Here is an 18,584-nt window from a genome sequence, read left to right as displayed (position 1 = left end):
GTGCAGTCCCAATTGGCCATTCAGTTTGTTTTCATGAAGACTATGAAGACATAAAGAGAGTCATTGATCTGTTGCAATATCACAAGCACAACTGGATCATCTGTATTGACCTTAAAATGGTATTCTTCCTTCTTGGTCAGTAATGCAGATACACCAAGTATCCCTGTTTTCTGTGTATGTGGGGCAGCAGAGCTCATGAAAAGCATTGGGTGGAGTTGAATTGGTCTCCAAGATCTGACCTCAAACCTGGTGATCCAAACATTGTACATGAGGCACTTGTTGACAGAAAGAACATTATATTCCCACCTCTGCACATAAAACTGGGTCTCATGAAGCAATTTGTAAAGCTTTGCCAACTGAAGGACACTCTTTCAAGTATCTCATTTTGGCATTTCCTAGCCTGTTGTTTGAAAAGATAAAGGCTGGTGTGTTTGATGGTCCACAGATTCATCAGCTCATTAAAGATGAACATTTCATCGGGACGACGTCAGAACTCCAAAAGAATTCTTGGTTGTCATTCAAAAACTTTGTCAAGGAATTTATTGGAAATACACGAACACAGAATTACACTGAAATTTTCAGAAACTCTTGGAGAGCTTCAAAATGCTGTAAGTGTAAATTTTTACCTTAATGTGTATGTCTGATAGCAGAACTTTACTACTTGTACACAATTTGACTTACAGTAACAATATATAGCCTTTACATGAATAAAACAACTCTAAATGAACAGTATATTCAGGTAATTTTTTCTTTATTTTCCTTTGTACATTTTGTATGATTTTGGGGACAAAGAAGGGGTATCTTGTACCTTAAAAAGTTGATGTGATAGAGAAAAAGCGGTCATTTTTGGATTCAGATGAAAAAAGTTAGTCAAAAACAAGTGTCAGGTCTAACTCAACCAAAATTGTGTTTCCCAGTGCAATCATCAGTTGACACTATACAGGTTTTTTTGTTTGGGTTCTGAGAAAGTTTATAAGCACTTAGCAAATGCCACATTTAATAAATACAGATTTTTTGGTTGTTGTTATTATCTTTTGAAATTCACAAGTGTCACCTTTGAAATGCTTTTTTAAAAACTTTAAGCATTTATCATATATTGAGCTTTGGTGTAAATGAATGCATTATAAAAGGAATTCTTTTACAGGTGAGTTTGCTGGTGCTCTTGGTGAACTCTCACGTGTGTCGCTGTCTTATCTGTTAGTCTTAGCCGTGATTTTCAACCTTTTTCATCTCTTGGCACACATAAGCTGATCGCTAAAATTCTGTAGCACACCAAAAAATGCATTTTTCTTGGTTTGAGAAAAAATAGGTATAGCTATTGTTGTGTTGGATGTCGTTATTTTATTTTTTTATTTGACAATCTAAGGGAAAAGTGGTCAGTGCCCTGACTAGTCAGGTACTGCATGTTTTAAAAATTCTTGCCACACACTGTTTGCTGTGGCACACCACTTGAAAATTGCTGGTCTTAGCCTTAAAGGCATGAGTCCCTATTCCTCAACTTCCACCCTCATCCCTGGGGCACCAGAATAAATTTTTGTTGTTTCCAGTATTTCAGAATCACTCAGTACATGATGACCTGCCATGTATGGGGCCCTTCCCAGTATACTCCCCAGCCTCCTTCCCTTGGGAAAGATGTTTTAGAGATGGGGGCAAAAGAATAAAAAGGGTATGCTGACACCTGGGAAGGAAGGAGCCCCACACCTAAGCTTCATCTCTCTGAGCACCCATTTCCCATTGATCAGACTGTGTCACATATTAGAGAATTTATTACAAAGCAAGGAGGGGCATCTGAGGAAGATTCACTTGTCATAGAATTTCGGCAGCTCATTGCCCAAGATTACTCGATGGTCCACACCAGCAGCTGTAATAGTGACCAGATAAATGACACCCCCACTAGAGCCATCCCGGCTCATGGCCAGAGCAATAGCTGCAGAGGGTTCAAGTTGGAGAGAGAAGGACAGAGAGAATGGCTTAACTTCAAAAATCATTTCCTTCCCCTCCTGTCCATATGCTTACCACCACCTTCCAACCTATGAGCTGTTAAGACAGCTCCAACACACCACTGGTTCTTACGGTAACCCATTATCTTAATTTGCTATACTCAGAACTCTGTCCTGAACTCCCATCTATACAGTTGAGCATTTGTCCCTTTCACTTTCAAAAGTGTCCCAGTCTGGACATTGAATTAAATGGTTACCCATATATTCCTCTTCCTGTTCCTCCTACTCTACCTCCTACCCATGTTAAAAACCCTCCCCTGGTACCCTTCCGCTTGGTTAATTACCATTTGTGGTGAAGCGCCTGCACTCCTCAGGGGACATGCCTGGTTTATATGCTGCGTCCACATAACCATAGATATAGGTGCTGCCAGAGCCACCAATGGCAAAGGGCTGTCGAGTCAGCATTCCTCCCAGGGTTCCATATACCTGGGGGAGGCATCCTCAAGTCAGACTGAAGAAGCACCAATCCTCTTCTTGTCACTGAGACAAGCAGGTGGTCTCCCCTGCAGTGAAGCCCCAGTATTTCCTACCCCAATCAGTGGAGACTGTCCCGTGTTTTAAGAGGCAGTGTCTTTGGAAGAACAAATAACTCCAGCTCCCTCTTGAGAGGAGTGGGGAACCTTAAGGGTGAGTGCTTTGGGAGAGACTCACCTGGCCACCTTGGAGTTGGTCCCAGCCGGCTACCATGAGATGGGCAGACAGCTCCTCCCGATATTTATAGCTGATATTTTTCACCACGTTTGCAGCAGCCAGAACAAGTGGCAGTTCTTCCAGTTCCATCCTGAAGGAAATGTTAGAAAGAAGGGTCAATATAATTTCCTGAAGTTCCACTCTTGTGTGCCATTACCATCATCTTTGCCAAGTGACACCTGAAACCTATAACTTCCATAGGGGTCAAACTCCAGCTCCCCTCCCACATGTGCCGGGGAATCGAGCCTCACACCACCAACTAGTAAGAAGATTTCAATCATGCTCCTCCTTTACCCTGTCCCCCCCTACCCCCCCCACCCCCACAATGATATAACTCCCTGGGCTACCAGGGCCCTGCCCTTATGGGTAAAAGCAGATAAGCATTACTTCGCCCCAATGACCTTGGGCCACATCATCCTTTTCTTCCTCATTATTTATATTAGGATAGTGATTTACAGTTTTCAAACTGCCTTCACATCTATCTATCATATAATTCTCAAAACAACTATGTGGTGATATAGGGTAGGTACTATTATCTCTACTTTACAGATGTGGAAACCAACTTGGAGAGATTCAAGTGCCAGTTAAAAGTTAATAAAAGCAGGAGTTTAAACCAGAATTTTTCTTTTTTCCACTGCAGTGCTCCTGGAAATTGGCATCCACTGTATGAGGAGCTCTAACGGGGGTAGTATGAGGACCCCAAAGCTTCATACCCATGGAGCGCCAGCTGGTAAGCAGCCATGTCGGCCACAGCCTGGGCGTCAGCAGCCGAACCAGAGAGTGCACAGTAGATGCGATGGTGTAAGGGGGACAGTTTGTCAAACACCCGGTTCACCACAGCATCTCTGTAGGGAAGGAGTCAACAGTCATCAGTGTTAGAGTTGCAGGAATTTTTGAGGTTAATTGTCTAGTGTTTCTCAAATTTATTTGGCAAGAGAACAGCATAGAATGCATGAAATTTAATGCTTGGATTAAAGCAGGAAGCAAATAACCCTCTCAAGTAAATGAAACACTGCAAGCAATCAAAATTAGACTTATTTCCTGGCTTAGATTTTATAATAAAATAAAAAATACTAAGTTAAGAATAATGCTACTTTTATCACTCATTAATTTTTCTTTACTGTTAATCGTCCTGAGGAAGTTATATGTTCTATGGAACATAAAGTAATATTGCTCTAATCTCATATATTCATTTTGCATGTGAGGAAACTGGCCAGCAGGGAGAAAGGCAAAATTAGTTCAACATGTGATAGATGAGAAACTAGGATACCTGCTGGTCAGAATGACTTTTTCTATCTCTAAATATAGATGGATGGGACCCAAACACCCACCCAATATCTTATTATAATGACCTTTCTGAAAGGGTAAATCCATTTCTCCAAAGCTGTACTTCACCAGGCTCTTCATGAATGGGTTTTTAAAAAATGCATTTTGGAGGCCATTTGTTTCTTCCCAAAGCATATACCTTCACTGATACTTACCCTGCAGACACCCGGGAATCAGAACCCATCACAACACCTCCATCAAACTCTACTGCCATGATGGTTGTCTGCAGAGGCACAGAGAATGGGATGTCAGGGCAGGATGAGTCTTGATCCCCTCATGTCAGAGGTGAGGAAACATTGCCAGACAGGGGAGGGGACTGGCTCAAGGTAACACCGTAATTCAGGCCAGACCTGACTCCCAGTATAGGACCTTTTCTCCATCTTTCCATTTTTTCTGTTGTCTCTCCTGGCTGCAAGAGAATGTCACAGCCTGGCCATGGGACAGCACAGGAGGAACTGCAGTGTAAGCCCCAACTTCCTAGTGGAATCCTTTTCACCTTAAAGAGAGAAGTAGGGATGAGGCTCCTAGAGGCAGAAGTCTGGCTCAGGTAGCCTTCCCAAGCACCAGTGGGGCAGCCTCACAAATGAATTACAATCTCCATCACATGTGCTTGTGTGTTCAGATGTGGTAGGGACCTGACAGAGCAAGTTACTGTGGCCTTGAAAACAAGCTCAGGTCTATTTTGGACCCAGAATCCTCCACCAAACCCTTCTTAATCAGAACTGAGCCATTCAGTTTGCTGAACACAGGAAAACATCGAGTGTAACGGTGGTCAGCCTGGCCATGTCTTAAGGAAGGAGAAAAGCAGAAAGGAACATGAGGCAGTTTAAAATAAAGATTTCATTTAAGGCTTTCTGATCAAAAGGTAAATAGATATCTCAGTAGTCAGGAGAAGAGATCTGTACCAAGCGAGGATTTGATTGAAGAGTTTGAGCTTACTTTTCCAGGTCAAGAAAAGAAATTAAGGAAGAGTAAAGGAGGATAAAGCTACATTTTTTCTACATCTGTCGAGTTGGAAAAAGCCTTAAAGATCCCTGATTCAAATGAGAAACTGAGTCAGAGAATGTAAGTGATTTGTCCAAGGTCACACAATTAACAGCAGACCTGGGACTAAAATCCAGGTCTAAATGCCATCTCCTGATGGACTTGTACTTCCCGCTTTCTGCAGCTCATTGTCAGCGAGGGACAATTTTCTAACTTCTCAATGCTCCATAAATTATTCTGGCCCTCCGGATACTGCCAGGGCAGTGCTTTCTCACATACTGATTTACCTACCGATTCACCGTGAACAGAGGCCCAGAGGACAGGGACAACCACATCTTCAGGGTTATTTCTCTGAACAAAGTGCCCCCAAGTCAAGTGTGGTGGCAGTCAGTAGTCTGGGAGCAGAAGCCAGCCAGCCTTGCTGCCATCGCCCACCCCTCCAGCCAAGTCCCCAGCACATGCACGGGGATGGGCAGGGAAGGCAGCTGGCAGTATTGGGGCCAAGCAGGAGCCCTACTGGGCCAACCTGGGGAAGGGTACCACGGGCTCACGTGGAACCTCGATTATCAGTTCTTGGGCCATGATTACCCAGGTGCCAGTTTATCAAAAGTCTGTGTGATGAGTTGGCCCTTTTCAAATCAGTGCCCATATTCCCGTTTCCCAAATGTCCGGTTTCACCCAGGGCACCATTTCTTTATCTTTGCACCTCCTCCAACCCCGTCCCTTGATTTAACCAGCCCCTATCTCTAGTCCAGAATGAAAGCGAAAGCGCTTTAGAGCAGCTTCCCCTCCGACACTTCCAGCTAAGAGCCAATGCACCCCTTTTCCACCAGCCTCGCGGGCAAGTCCCTTTGCGGGCCCCTAGATAATCCCCTGCAGAATGGAAACGCTCTGTATTCATTGTGGGGCCTGGGGCACTGGGGACTACAAACTACCTCCTCACTCTTGTTGGTCTCCTCATTCACTCCTTGGTGCTTCCAGAGACCCCCGTCGCTCCACCTTCTCCACCCTTCTGCTAACTCTTAAACCCAGACTCATTACCCCAGTGCAGACTTCTCCCGCCCGCAGCATCTCAGCGCCTCGCTCCTTGCTCCTCGCTGCCTGGGGCACTGTATTCCGACCTGAGACGGCGCTAGGCGAACAGCCTGCAGCCCCGCCCCTTCGCCACACCCGCCAGGGGGCGCCAATGTCCGCACTGCGAGGCTTCGCACTCCGGCCTAACCTGTGTGGGGCAGATCTGCCTGGAGACAGGTGACCTAGAGCCTCGCCCTGAGACTAGGGTTGGGAAGTCCTGACTAGTGGATGCCACCCGAGCGGGCAAGGAAAGGAGGAGGGACAGGTGTGCGTGGTGGAGAAGGTGGAGCACCAAGGTTGGTCCCCGGAATCTCAGATCTGATTTCCACGCCCTCTCCCAAAACAGTCTGGGCGGGCACGGTGGTAAGTGGGCGGATCTAGTGAGCCCGCGGCGCTTTCGTTTTCTCTTTCCCATAAACCGCTCGCTTCTAGCCAGGGCGACCAGGCTCAGCCGGTTCTCGGGACTTTCCGGGAGCCCCGGCCAGCCCCGGCCCGCCCCGGCCCGCTGCAGCCCGCCCTTCTCCCTCCCCAGCTACCCGTCACCGCGCGCTCGGGCGCCGACTCGGACAGCATCCAGAGCCTCCCGCGTAGCCGGGACGCGGAGAGTCCCAGGCTCGGGCACGACCCCCGTGCGCCAATGGCCCGCTCAGGGCCCTCCGCTCCCTATGGGTGCCTCTGCCTCTCTCGAGCTTCCCTCACGTGGCTGGGGACAGCGCTGCTGCTTCTCGCCGACTGGGTGCTGCTCCGGCCGGCGCTGCCGGGAGTATCGTCCCTGCTGGTGCCCGCCGCGCTGCCGCTGCTCCGGGTCTGGGTGGTGGGTCTGAGCCGCTGGGCTGGGCTGTGGCTGGGGGCCCGTGAAGTCCTTAGGGCAACAGTTGGCACCAAGAGTGAAAGCAGAGGAGTCCAGGGATGGATGGCTTCTTTGGAACCACTGGCGGCGGCGCTGGGCTTGGCGCTGCCAGGACTTGCCTTGTTCCGAGAGCTGAGCTCGTGGGGAGGCCCCAGGGACGCCGACAGCACCCGGCTACTGCACTGGGGAAGTCGCCTCGACGCCTTCGCCCTCAGCTACGCGGCGGCACTGCCCGCAGCCGCGCTGTGGCATAAACTTCGGAGCCTTTGGGTGTGGGGAGATCACGGCGGTTCAGGAGACGCCGTGCGTCGGCTTCTAGGCTGCCTGGGCTCAGAGATACGCCGCCTCCCGCTCGTTCTGTTCCTGCTGACCCTCTCTTGTCTTGGTAGGGGATTCAGGGGAGAGGGACGGACGCTAGGGTGCTGGGCAGGAATCAAGAGGCATGGCCAGTGAGATAGGTTCCTGAGTTCTGGGAAATATGGATCAGGGGAAGGCGGCCCAGCTCCGGGTGTTGAGGATACTACCTCCGGACCGGACCGCGTGGGAGTCAGGAGTCAGGACTACAGTGTTGCCCCAGACACTGCTTCGTGAGGCTACCCGGGGCAGGGCCTTTCCTCTGAGGCAGCGCCTTTACTACACCAGAATCTTACTCCATGATCTCTAGGCTTCCTAATTCAACTCCTAGGGGTCTGGTGGGGTCACAAAGCTGAGTTCCAGGGCATCCTGTTCAGGTGCAGGGTTGTGTTCTCTCAGTGTTGTATCTACACAGCCTTCTAGGATATTGGTGAGGGGTGGGAGAGGGCTGCGCTGTTTAGACTTGATATTTGTGACTGACGTGTCTCTCCTCTCCCTCCCCAGGCGAGATGGCCATTCCATTCTTCACCGGCCGCCTCACTGACTGGGTTCTACAAGATGGGGCAGCCACTGCCTTCACTCGAAACATAACTCTCATGTCCATTCTCACCATAGCCAGGTCTGTGGGCCCAAGGTGGAAAGCTGAGAATGGGGGGCCCTGGAAAAGTGCTATCCGAAGTGCACTTGTGTTGGGCACCTCTCTGTCCCTTGAACACACCCTGACTCTCCTGTTTCTCTTTCTAGTGCAGTGCTGGAGTTCGTGGGTGATGGGATCTACAACAGCACCATGGGTCACATGCACAGCCGCTTGCAGGGCGAAGTGTTTCGGGCTGTCCTACGCCAGGAAACAGAGTTTTTCCAACAGAACCAAACAGGTTTATCATGAAACCTCTTCGTTATACATCTGCATGCTAGTTATATCACGACATGTCCCCTTTTACTTATAACCTTGATCTTTCTCACACACATAGACATTGTCATTCCTTATTCTTAGTGTACCTCCAGGCAAAATATTGCACTCTTTATGTACCTTCAGAAAAACCTAATTTTCCACCCAAAGTTTTTACACAAATTTATCACTATGTGCATTTTTATAGAATAGTAAACCTAGAAATTTTGAGATCACAAAGTCTGAGATCACAGAGTCTAAGTCCAAGATCACAGAGAAGAAAACTGAGGCCTAGACCCTAAATGCTGAAATGCTCATGGTCACATATGGATAGAAATGAACTTGGGGACAGAACCCATCTCTTGATTTCCAATCCAGTGCTTGGTAGAAATCTAATGGGTTCAGAGAACCAGAATTATTAGCATTACAGAAGTGTAAAGTCTCTTTCCTCTTAGATACAGTAGGAGGCTCAATAACTAGAAAGGAAAAATGAACCACAGAGACCCATGGAGTCTTATTCAATTACATGATAGAAGTCATCAACATCAATTTCCTGGATTGCTATCTAGCTGGACCCTCCATTTTTCTCCAGCTCCATTACACGATTAGCTTAAGCTATTTTGCCTACATGTGCAGCCTGGGATATACAAGTTCTTCAGGGAACAGAAATCTTCCAGAGAAGTGGGAGTTTACATGGGTGTCAATTTCTTTGTAGTTAAAATGAGGGCTTTTGGCTGGACTTTTTCCGCTCTGACAGACTCTCCCTGTGTTGAAATCCGAGAACTTCCTTGTACCCCCTGACCTTGCTATCCCCAGCATCCTTAGAAGACCATGTTGATACCCCTCCCCCGGTACCCTGGCTCACTGCTAGTCCCTCCCATTCCTCTGAGACTCTCATTCACTCCACTCTCTTTTGCCCAACGCCTGGCAGGTGCCATCACATCTCGGGTAACAGAGGATACGTCCACCCTGAGTGAGTCTCTGAGTGAGAAGCTGAGCCTGTTGCTGTGGTACCTGGTTCGGGGGCTGTGTCTCCTGGGGCTCATGCTCTGGGGATCACTGTCCCTCACCGTCATCACCCTGGTTGCCCTGCCTCTGCTTTTCCTTTTGCCTAAGAAGCTGGCAAAGTGGTACCAGGTATGTCCAGGGAATTGCTTCAACCTACACAGACCCTCATCTCCCACTTGGCAGATTTGGTTCCTCTCAGATTTCTTTTCTGGCGCCTCAGTGATTCTCATTCATGGACTCCCTGTCCCTGTAGTCTGTGTTCCCAGACTCAGTGGAAATGTTGATCTTTGTATTCTCTGTGTCTTCTAACTTCTGCCCACAACCTGTCTTTAAGAATATGATCACTAATCTCAAGAATATGATCTCCACATCACCCTCCCGAGTCATTTTCTTCTCTTCTGGATCCCTTTAGTATCCAAAGGGGTAGAGCTGTGTCCCTTTCTCTTCTCTCCTGTTCCTCTGTTTCTTCTCACTTTTAACCTCCAACCAGGTAACTTGGGTACTAGTTTCTTTGTGGTTTGACAACCCTGTGTGACATCTCTTGTCTATGTCTCTATAGGTGCTGGCAGCACAGGTGCAGGAATCTCTGGCAAAATCCAGCCAAGTGGCCATTGAGGTTTTGTCAGCTATGCCTACAGTCCGGAGCTTTGCCAATGAGGAGGGTGAGGCTCAGAAGTTCAGGCAAAAACAGCAGGAAATGAAAGCACTCAACCAGAAAGAGGCGCTGGCCTATGCAGTTAACCTCTGGACCACCTGTGTGAGCACCTAGAGATGAATGCCCTTTCCCTGTCCCCGAGATGCCTTGGGTCCAGTCCTTTTCCATGACGCTGCTCCACACTCCTCTTTCCCTGGGAAGTGGTTGGTGTAGTGTTCTCATCCTAGCAATCTGAGGCTCAATCACGCTACTTGGTGTTTCTGACCCACTCCCTCTTTTTGGGCTAGAGGGCTTCCTTTCACTGCAATACACAAAAACCTACCTAACCCCCCTTTTAGGAAGATGCCATGTCTTCCAATCCTAGGATCTTCCTTTGCTTCTCAGGGGGCGCTCAGTGAGCCATAAATTCCTACATCTGGACCTGCCTCATGCTGGGACTGTGTAGATGTGCTAGTGAGAGCCATGGAAGTAGCAGAAGCCAAGCATGGGGGAGGGGGGGCATCTGTGATGTACTAAAAAAGGAACTAGACCAGCAATCACAAGTTCCTTGCTTGGTGCTGCCATTTACTAGCTCTGTGACCATGGCCTTAGTAACTTACCTTCTCTGAGACTGTTTCTTCATTTTAAAAAATGGAAGTGATTTAACCTTGTTTATAGAGCTCTTAATATGAATGTTAGATTATTCATGAAAGCCTTTTGTGAAGAGGAAAATGATTCCCAAACAAGGTGATAATAGTGATGGTGATGGTGATAATGATGACTTATATCATGTGCAACTGAGTAAGACTCCATGGGTTTCTGTGGTTCATTCTTTCTTTCTAGTTATTGAGCCTCCTGCCATTACTAGGGACAAAGGGACTTTGTATTTCCTTAATGCTAAGGATTCTGGTGCTTTTGTACCCCATTAAATTTCTACCACAATCCCTTTTTTCTGTGGTTCTTCCACAGATCTCAGGGATGTTGCTGAAGGTGGGAATCCTGTATGTCGGTGGGCAGCTGGTGACAAGTGGGGTTGTGAGCAGTGGGAAACTTGTCACATTTGTCCTCTACCAGATCCAGTTCACCACAGCCATTGAGGTGAGCTCCTTCCTGTCTCACTCCCCAGTGCTCCTCCTTCCCCCGTTCCATCACCATCCATGTCACGTGTCACTTTCCTTCCATTCTTTTCCTTTCTCACATCACATAACCCTGGCAGACAGATTAGGTGCCTCTGCCACTCACTAGTCATATCTCCCCTCCAGGCACTGCTCTCCACCTACCCCCGTGTGCAGAAGGCCGTGGGCTCCTCAGAGAAAATATTTGAGTACCTGGACCGGATCCCTTGCTGCTCAGCCAGTGGTGTGTTGACTCCTTCAAACTTGGAGGGACTCGTTCAGTTCCAAGATGTCTCCTTTGCCTATCCCAACCGTCCAGATGTCCCAGTGCTGCAGGTATAACCTTCCACTCCTTGCATTCCACCAACCACTCTTTCCACTCTGCCATTCTATATTGTCTTCTTCACTTCAGCCTGCTTAACACCAGGTACAGACAGCTCCTTCCTAACCCCTCAAAGGCAGAGATGAGTATCATCTATTCTATAAAACTGCCCCAAACTGAAGAACCAGTTTGGATTTCCAAGGAGTATGGCAGAGGGGGCTCTCACAGGAAGCTCTCACATCCTAAGGAATTGCTAATGCAGCCTTCCATCTTTCCTCTTTCTTTCCTTTTGTGATTTTGAATGTGATTTTTTTCCGTTTTCTCATGGTATCTGATATCAAGGGTGTGGCAGAGTGGTGCTTACTCTTTGTTCCTGTCTTTGTTTCATCTTCCATCTTTACTGTGTGCATGTGGGAGGGCAGTAGTGACAATATTTCCCCATTTTTCTTCTTTTTCCCCTGGGGCAAGACGTCACGCTTTGTAACAGAACAATGACAGTCTCAAAATTAGGGGCCTCAGTCTGCCTCTTACTGTGTGATTGATGCTCTGGTCTCCAGGGGCTGACGTTCTCCCTGCGGCCTGGTGAGGTGACAGCGCTGGTGGGGCCCAACGGGTCTGGGAAGAGCACAGTGGCTGCCCTGCTGCAGAACCTGTACCAGCCCACCGGGGGGCAGCTGCTGCTGGATGGGCAGCCCCTTCCCCAATATGAGCACCACTACCTGCACCGACAGGTGAGCAAGAAGGTGGTCTGGGGGAGGGTGGGGAGCACCAAGTAAGAATATTCTCACTGAAAACTCTGAAAGAAGGGTTAGGGAATAATGGGATACCTTGGGTGGAGATGGGGTTGTGGTCAGGCAAGAGGGTGTGTAATTTTATGTTAAGATATCAGTACTGATTTTGAGTCTTTAATCTCTATATAACCACTCTGGTATTCCTTGTTCTATGACTCTTCGTCATATTTTGTCCCAGATAGCTGCAGTGGGACAAGAGCCACTGCTATTTGGAAGAAGTTTTCGAGAAAATATTGCCTATGGCCTGATCCAGAAGCCAACTATGGAGGAAGTCACAGCTGCTGCAGTGGAGTCCAGAGCGCACAGTTTCATCTCTGAACTCCCTCAGGGCTATGACACAGGTGCTCTCTCCACTCGTGTCCCCACCCAGGCATCGGGACCATTGAAACCCCAGTAGTCTTGCCTTTATTCATCAGTTCTTCCCATCCCACTGACATCAATTTGAAGTTTTGAGATCTTGTTCCTTCATCCTCACATCCTCAGAACTCTTTCACCTTCCCAGAACCTTCCATGTCCAACTGCATCCATGTACTCCTTGCTCCATGACTTTGTCATATTTTGTCTTAGGTGGCTGCAGTCCTTGGGGTGTGTGCATGCGTGTGTGCATGTGTGTGCATGTGTGTGTGTGTGCACGTGGGTTCACATGTGGTTATCCAGCTGTCACCTTGGTTCTTGTCTCTGCAGAGGTAGGTGAGGCTGGGAGCCAGCTATCAGGGGGTCAGCGACAGGTAGTGGCCTTGGCTAGAGCATTGATCCGAAAACCACATGTACTCATCCTGGACGATGCTACCAGTGCCCTAGATGCAAAAAGCCAATTACAGGTGAGACGGTCATCTTCTTAATGCCGGCACCCCACCAGTCTTCCTTTCTTTGCTCAAATCATGTTAGTTATACTAACATCATAATTATTCAAACTGGTCTTTGTAATTTTCAGCTCCCATTAGCATCTCCTCAAGATGCCTAGAACCAGTTACAATAGAATATCTATATTCTCTGAATCTCTGAAGCCAGAAATAAGGGAAAAACAACCTAATATCAATATTAATGTTAACTGAGCTTATACTATTGCTAGGCATGCTACTAGGCCCATTGCATGTACTGTCTCACTCATTTATTCATCATGAATGTTAGTCAGCTGGACGCTGTTATCCTTTTTCTACAGATGATGGAACGGAGACTAAGAGAGGTCGAATAACCTGCTCAATGTCATCCATCTGTTGAGTAGCAGAGCCTGGACCCAAATTCAAATCTTCCTGACTTGAATGCTCATGCTCTTTACCACTAAGTTATACTTCTTTAAAACAGAATACTATTCCCTTTTTTCTTATTGGTTTCACCATAGGACTCTGACTTTTATTCCACTATTGTTCCTTGTGTTAACAGCCCTTAACAAATCAAAGGTTTTACAGAGAAGCACTCAGAACTGAGTCTTCTTTGATCTCCTTGGGGTTGTTGACATGCAAGTGCTGATGATCCTGATGAGGTCTGTGTTGGCTCTGAAAATACAGATGTCTCCCTGGGCTGGGAGTGGCCCCCAGCTCTGACAGAGTCCATGTTCTTTCTCAGGTAGAGCAGCTCCTGTATCAAAGCCCAGAGCGGTGCTCTCGATCTGTGCTTCTCATCACTCAGCGTCTCAGTTCCGTGGAGCAGGCTGACCACATCCTCTTTCTGGAAGGAGGCACCATCTGTGAGGCAGGAACCCACCAGCAGCTCATGAAGAATAGGGGACGCTACTGGACCATGGTGCAGGCTCCTGGTGGGTTGGGTGCTCCAGAATGAAGGACTCATTGCCCTTCCTTTTTTCCTCCTTTCTATACTGGTGAGTTTGGAACAAAGATCTCACCAGAGCTGCATAGTAGTCAGGAGTGACATCCTAAAAAGTAACCCCCTCAAGGTGATACTTGAAGTTCTTCCAGGAGTGTTACCTTCTCTCCAAGCTCCTGAAAAATACAGGTTTCCTGGAAGAAAATCTGATTTATAACTAACTCCTTAGTGTAACTAGACTTACAGCCGAGGTTGGTGTGGACAGCACTCTGAAAATATTTAGAGTATACAGAAAAGAAAGATCAGCTACTTTCCAGTATAACCAAAGGCATATATATGCTGTCCCATAAATACCGTGTGGATTCTTGATACTTTTAATAAAAATGGTGTTTTGTACTGTGGTTCCTCGTGTTTTCAGCGCACCAAAGGGCTCACCGACTATTGCAGCGCACGTTTCAGGAGCCTAGGGTCTTCTCTCCTTTAGTATCCTCCGTGTTTCACAGCCCAGAGTGCGCCATCTCTTACCTTAAGTATTGTTTCCTATGGTTGCCACTCCACTTCCCAATCCCCCCATGCCCATCCCCAAGAATGGGCCAGACTGGGATATGGCGCTCTCCAAGGCAGTAGTCAGCGCTCTTAGCCTTGGCCTTTCAGAGGTGGAAGATAAGGGCAATCGTGGCTGCAGGAAGCAAAAGTGTGCGAGCAGAGGATCTCATGCTTCACCTCGCTGTCCAGGTCCTTCCTGTAGCCCGTTTGTCCCACTCCGCCCCGCCCCCAGAAAATCTCAGCGCAGTGACCGGGGTTGTCTAGAAAATCTCTTCCAATCAGAGAGGGCCGTGTTATCTAACGTGAACAGTTGCTGGGCAGATTGGGCCAACACAGGTTGCAAAAAGAGGCGGGGTTTAGAGGAGTTAAACTCAGCTTTGCACAGTCAAGTAAGAATTATGCCAGGAGATGTGAGTAGGAAGGGCAGTTCTCGTGGTTGGCTACAAGTTTGGCAGACCGCTGAACCCGGAGAAAGGACCACGTGGAAAGATGCAGAGACTGCGCCCTCTCCTGGGTGCTCCCTTCCCCCACACTTTGCCGGTATATTTTGTTGCCTCAAGACCTGTCTTCAAAACTCGTGCCCCCACTTAACTTCTATACCTCCTCCACTTTTATAAAATGATGCTCATATGAACACCCCTCCCAACCGCCCCCCCCCCCCAGACGTGAAACTGCTCCCAGCCTCTTTCTTGCTGACTTCCAGCCTTCTGGTTGAGGTTACGTCTTTACATGATACGGACTCCTGTCCATTCCGTAGCCCCGACCTGTTGGTGTCTTTCACAATAATCTTATCGCCAAGGGGGCTTTCAAAGATGCTCCATCTCTTCATTTCTTCTGTCTATCACCCATTGTTTCCCCAACCTCCCTAAAGGCGGAGTAGAGAAGCTTGTCCCCAGTATAATATACCTGGTGTTCAGACCCCCACTGGCTTCTCGGAAAGGACAGGGGACTGTGGAAAAAAATCTGGTTCCCTCCCCTTAAGACTGCAGGCTTTCGCTTTCACTTCCTTCTGCGAGAGCGGGCAGATCTCCGTGTGCCAGGCGGTCATGGCGCTGCTGGAGGTGTGCGGAGCCCCCCGAGGGCAACCAGAGGACTGGGCTTTCCCCCTTTCGGGAAACCGGCATTGCTCGGACCCAGGACACTACAGTTTCTCTATGCGATCTCCGGAGCTCGCCCTCCCCAGGGGAATGCAGGTCAGGGCTGTAAGAGAACCCTAGGGGCGACGGGAGGAGGGCGCGGAAGAACCGAGGGTCTGCCTGGAGACGGCCCAGAGGCGAGGAAGCGCGGAGGGGGCCATCCTTGAGTTGTGGGAGAACCTTGTCCACGGAAGGGGCCACGTGGGAACCGCAGCTGACCATCTGAGGGTTAGGAAGTGTGGATTAGGACAAAGAGAGGTGAGGTGGATGCGCCCATCGAAAGACAGGAGCGAGTTCCTGCCTGGGCCGCACCAGACACGGAGCACGAATCCTTTCTCACGTTGCTGTCACATGATAAGGGGCTGTGTGGTGTCTTGTAAAACCTAGAAACTTGAACGGTTAGCCTCGCCTTAGTCACTCACTTGGGTTACTGGGATCAAGTCACTTAGACTAGATTTTGGGTCTCTTCGGTTTAGTAGAGATACTAGTAATAAATATGTTTTGTAAGGATTAGGTGGTTGATTAATAAAAAACATTAAAGTCGCCCTTAAAATTTTAGTTGTGGTAACATTTATTTTCTTTTCTGTTGTGTTGAAAAATGGGAAAGATTGGTGTCGCTTGCCTCTTTTTTTCCTTCTCCCGGGCCATTTCCTTGTAGAGACAGATTATTAACTATTTCATTTATTCATGGTTGGAGAACCTCTATGTATCTCTTCACTAGAACACTCTCTAAAATGCGTTCCGGGGGCTTTCTGCATCAGAAGTTTTCATTGCCCCTTCCTCTGCCTTTTCTCTCTGACTAGCCCACTGAATTCTTCCAGTCCCTGAATGGGAATGGAGAAAGGAACGTTCGGATTGAGATGGCCCATGGCACTACCACCCTCGCCTTCAAGTTTCAACATGGAGTGATTGTGGCTGTGGATTCTCGGGCCTCGGCTGGGAGTTACATCGGTGAGTGCCCTGTTCCATCCAGCAGGCTGCCTCTGGGGAGCTGGGCCCTCTTCTCAGCAGGAGTCCAACCTCTGCACCGAAAGGGAAGCAGATGTTGACTTAGGACACACAGGGAGAGCTGTGGGGTCATTCCTCTTCCCTCAAAACTCCATTTTCTTCCAGCCACCTTAAGGGTGAATAAGGTGATTGAGATTAACCCTTACTTGCTTGGCACAATGTCTGGCTGTGCAGCGGATTGTCAATACTGGGAGCGGCTGCTGGCAAAGGAGTGCAGGTAAGTGAGGCCTCTCATCTTCCTTCAAAGGCTATTGATCAGTTCTGGATCCTGGGTCCTCCAGATCACTGCTCCTCACCCTTTCCCCCTGTGCTAATGTAGAATCTCAGTGTGAATGTAGGATTGCATAAAATAACCTTTTGATGATAACCTTCCCCTAGAATGTCAGTTTGTGTTCCTATCAATAAGCCAGATAATTTGTCATTTATTTAGCACTGACACCATCAATCCTGGTGGGATAGTATCATTACTAGGATTTCCTTATGTGATTTTGATACATTAACTCTCAAATCTCCCCTTGATCCTTATCTCTTTAATCACTTCCTGCCCATCAAGTGGGCTGCTTAGAGAGCCAGCCTTCTGCCACCTCTAAGCCCTCTCTCCCTGCTGCCCTATTCTCATCCAGGTTGTACTATCTGCGAAATGGCGAGCGCATCTCAGTGTCAGCAGCCTCCAAGCTGCTCTCCAATATGATGTGCCAGTATCGGGGCATGGGCCTCTCCATGGGCAGCATGATCTGTGGCTGGGACAAGAAGGTGGGTGCTCTCATTCTCCATATTGCCCCACTGTTGATGAGAGATCATTTCCCCATTGTACACTCCCACTCCCTCCTCCACAAGATATGTGGCACACAGAGTGCTCAGTTATTGATATAAGGCTGTTCCTGCATTGCATGTCCACGACCGTTTCTGGGTCCAGATGTGGACCACTGTTTCATAAGTTTGTCCTTTTTGATATACTAGCTGATTTGAAGTTTGTTCTCCACTCCTCCAAAGTTCTAAGATTGCTACTAAAGTGCTGTCCTAGCTCAGATATTCTTGTGGTAAATTCTTATTCTTTTGTCCACTTTTTATGACCAACACTTGAAACTGTGTGACCAACAGCTCCCTCTCTGTTTCCAATCTGGACCCTTCTTGCATCCATTAGGGTCCGGGACTCTACTATGTGGATGAAAATGGAACTCGGCTCTCAGGAAGTATGTTCTCCACTGGTAGTGGGAATACCTATGCCTACGGAGTCATGGATAGTGGCTACCGGCCCAATCTTAGCCTTGAAGAGGCCTATGACCTGGGCCGCAGGGCTATTGTTCATGCCACCCACCGAGACAGCTATTCTGGAGGCGTTGTCAATAGTAAGACCAGTGTTCCCACCAGCAAGCCCAGGTCCGGGAAGTGGGATTTGACATTGGGAAACTGGGGGAGGCACAGTGGCAGGGAGGAGGTTTTCAGGGTCCAAAGAGGGACACTAAAGTCCCAGTAACAAGGGCTATGGTGTGTGTGCTGTTGTCAGGGTCTTCAACATAAGATCATTAACAAGAACTTGCTGAAGTGAAGGGTGACTCCATTTTCTTTCTCATTTGTCCACAGTGTACCACATGAAGGAAGATGGTTGGGTGAAAGTGGAAAGTACAGATGTCAGTGACTTGATGCACCAATACCGGGGGACCAGTCAGTAACAGTGGTGGCAGCTGAGCAGGCCCCCTCTGGGAAAGTCTGGCAGACTCTGGGACCTTCTTTCCTCCCCTCCAGGAGAAAGACAGGCCTAACCTGAGCCCAGGGATAAGGAACCGACATCGGGCATGGGGTAGGGTGGGGTGGGAGTTGGGGCAGAGTTTATCCTATGCATGTTCTTCTCTATTTCAAAGAGCATCCCCTGCCCCCACCTCAACATCTGGATGCCCCACTAAGCACAATAAAGGAAAAAACGGTTATAAAAGCCTCTGTATTGTGGTTGAGTGGGCTTGGACTGTTGTGATTGGGGGAGGGAACAGGAAATAAAGAAAAGCTTTCCCTGAGAAGACAGACTCACACCCCTACATAAGAAATGGGGCTTCACAACGTATTTCTCCTGGGTGTTCCTTCCATGCTCATCTCTT

General features: G+C 48.3%; 3 protein-coding genes across 5 annotated transcripts; 2 read left to right on the top strand and 1 right to left on the bottom strand.

Annotated features, from left to right (window-relative positions):
- Positions 1–1,748: 1,748 nt before the first annotated feature.
- PSMB9 (proteasome 20S subunit beta 9) lies at positions 1,749–6,289 on the bottom strand. Of its 3 annotated transcripts, none has more exons than XM_090282179.1 (7): positions 6,042–6,289; positions 4,367–4,512; positions 4,172–4,239; positions 3,404–3,535; positions 2,652–2,781; positions 2,285–2,426; positions 1,749–1,927 (listed from the first exon to the last, which is right to left on the bottom strand). In XM_090282179.1, exons 2-7 carry the CDS (start codon positions 4,394–4,396, stop codon positions 1,800–1,802), a joined length of 630 nt encoding a protein of 209 aa, XP_090138305.1. In that variant the 5' UTR covers positions 4,397–4,512; positions 6,042–6,289; the 3' UTR covers positions 1,749–1,799. The 3 variants fall into 3 exon arrangements, with proteins under 3 accessions (XP_090138305.1, XP_090138306.1, XP_090138303.1); XM_090282180.1 differs by having other exon boundaries at positions 4,376–4,512; positions 6,042–6,288; XM_090282177.1 differs by lacking the exon at positions 4,367–4,512 and having other exon boundaries at positions 6,042–6,287.
- A 274-nt stretch (positions 6,290–6,563) lies between these two features.
- Positions 6,564–14,202, top strand: TAP1 (transporter 1, ATP binding cassette subfamily B member). The gene is made up of 11 exons (XM_090282176.1): positions 6,564–7,309; positions 7,783–7,897; positions 8,023–8,153; positions 9,099–9,304; positions 9,735–9,932; positions 10,779–10,907; positions 11,072–11,260; positions 11,804–11,977; positions 12,216–12,378; positions 12,722–12,858; positions 13,604–14,202. The coding sequence occupies exons 1-11, from the start codon at positions 6,712–6,714 to the stop codon at positions 13,814–13,816; spliced, it is 2,253 nt and encodes a 750-aa protein (XP_090138302.1). The 5' UTR covers positions 6,564–6,711; the 3' UTR covers positions 13,817–14,202.
- Positions 14,203–15,353: 1,151 nt separating this feature from the next.
- On the top strand, positions 15,354–18,427 carry PSMB8 (proteasome 20S subunit beta 8). Its single transcript, XM_090282175.1, has 6 exons — positions 15,354–15,540; positions 16,287–16,434; positions 16,597–16,708; positions 17,115–17,244; positions 17,636–17,840; positions 18,076–18,427. Exons 1-6 carry the CDS (start codon positions 15,394–15,396, stop codon positions 18,162–18,164), a joined length of 831 nt encoding a protein of 276 aa, XP_090138301.1. The 5' UTR covers positions 15,354–15,393; the 3' UTR covers positions 18,165–18,427.
- The last annotated feature ends 157 nt before the right edge of the window (positions 18,428–18,584 follow it).

The sequence above is a fragment of the Furipterus horrens genome, unplaced genomic scaffold (genome assembly GCF_987537825.1).
Source record: "Furipterus horrens unplaced genomic scaffold, mFurHor1.1.pri manual_scaffold_6, whole genome shotgun sequence".
Lineage (NCBI taxonomy): Eukaryota > Metazoa > Chordata > Mammalia > Chiroptera > Furipteridae > Furipterus > Furipterus horrens.
The sequence above is the reverse complement of the archived record's forward strand: the minus strand, read 5'-3'. Positions and strand labels throughout refer to the sequence as shown.

Coding starts and splice junctions, on each gene's coding strand:
- PSMB9 (XM_090282179.1), bottom strand. CDS start 4,396: ATGGAGAAAAGGTCCTATACTGGGAGTCAG. Junction 3,536..4,171: donor GATTCCCGGGTGTCTGCAGG/GTAAGTATCAGT, acceptor CCTTCCCTACAG/AGATGCTGTGGTGAACCGGG. Junction 2,427..2,651: donor ACCAACTCCAAGGTGGCCAG/GTGAGTCTCTCC, acceptor TGCCTCCCCCAG/GTATATGGAACCCTGGGAGG.
- TAP1 (XM_090282176.1), top strand. CDS start 6,712: ATGGCCCGCTCAGGGCCCTCCGCTCCCTATGGGTGCCTCTGCCTCTCT. Junction 7,310..7,782: donor GCTGACCCTCTCTTGTCTTG/GTAGGGGATTCA, acceptor CTCCCTCCCCAG/GCGAGATGGCCATTCCATTC. Junction 10,908..11,071: donor AGTTCACCACAGCCATTGAG/GTGAGCTCCTTC, acceptor TCTCCCCTCCAG/GCACTGCTCTCCACCTACCC.
- PSMB8 (XM_090282175.1), top strand. CDS start 15,394: ATGGCGCTGCTGGAGGTGTGCGGAGCCCCCCGAGGGCAACCAGAGGAC. Junction 15,541..16,286: donor CCCTCCCCAGGGGAATGCAG/GTCAGGGCTGTA, acceptor CTCTCTGACTAG/CCCACTGAATTCTTCCAGTC. Junction 16,709..17,114: donor CTGCTGGCAAAGGAGTGCAG/GTAAGTGAGGCC, acceptor ATTCTCATCCAG/GTTGTACTATCTGCGAAATG.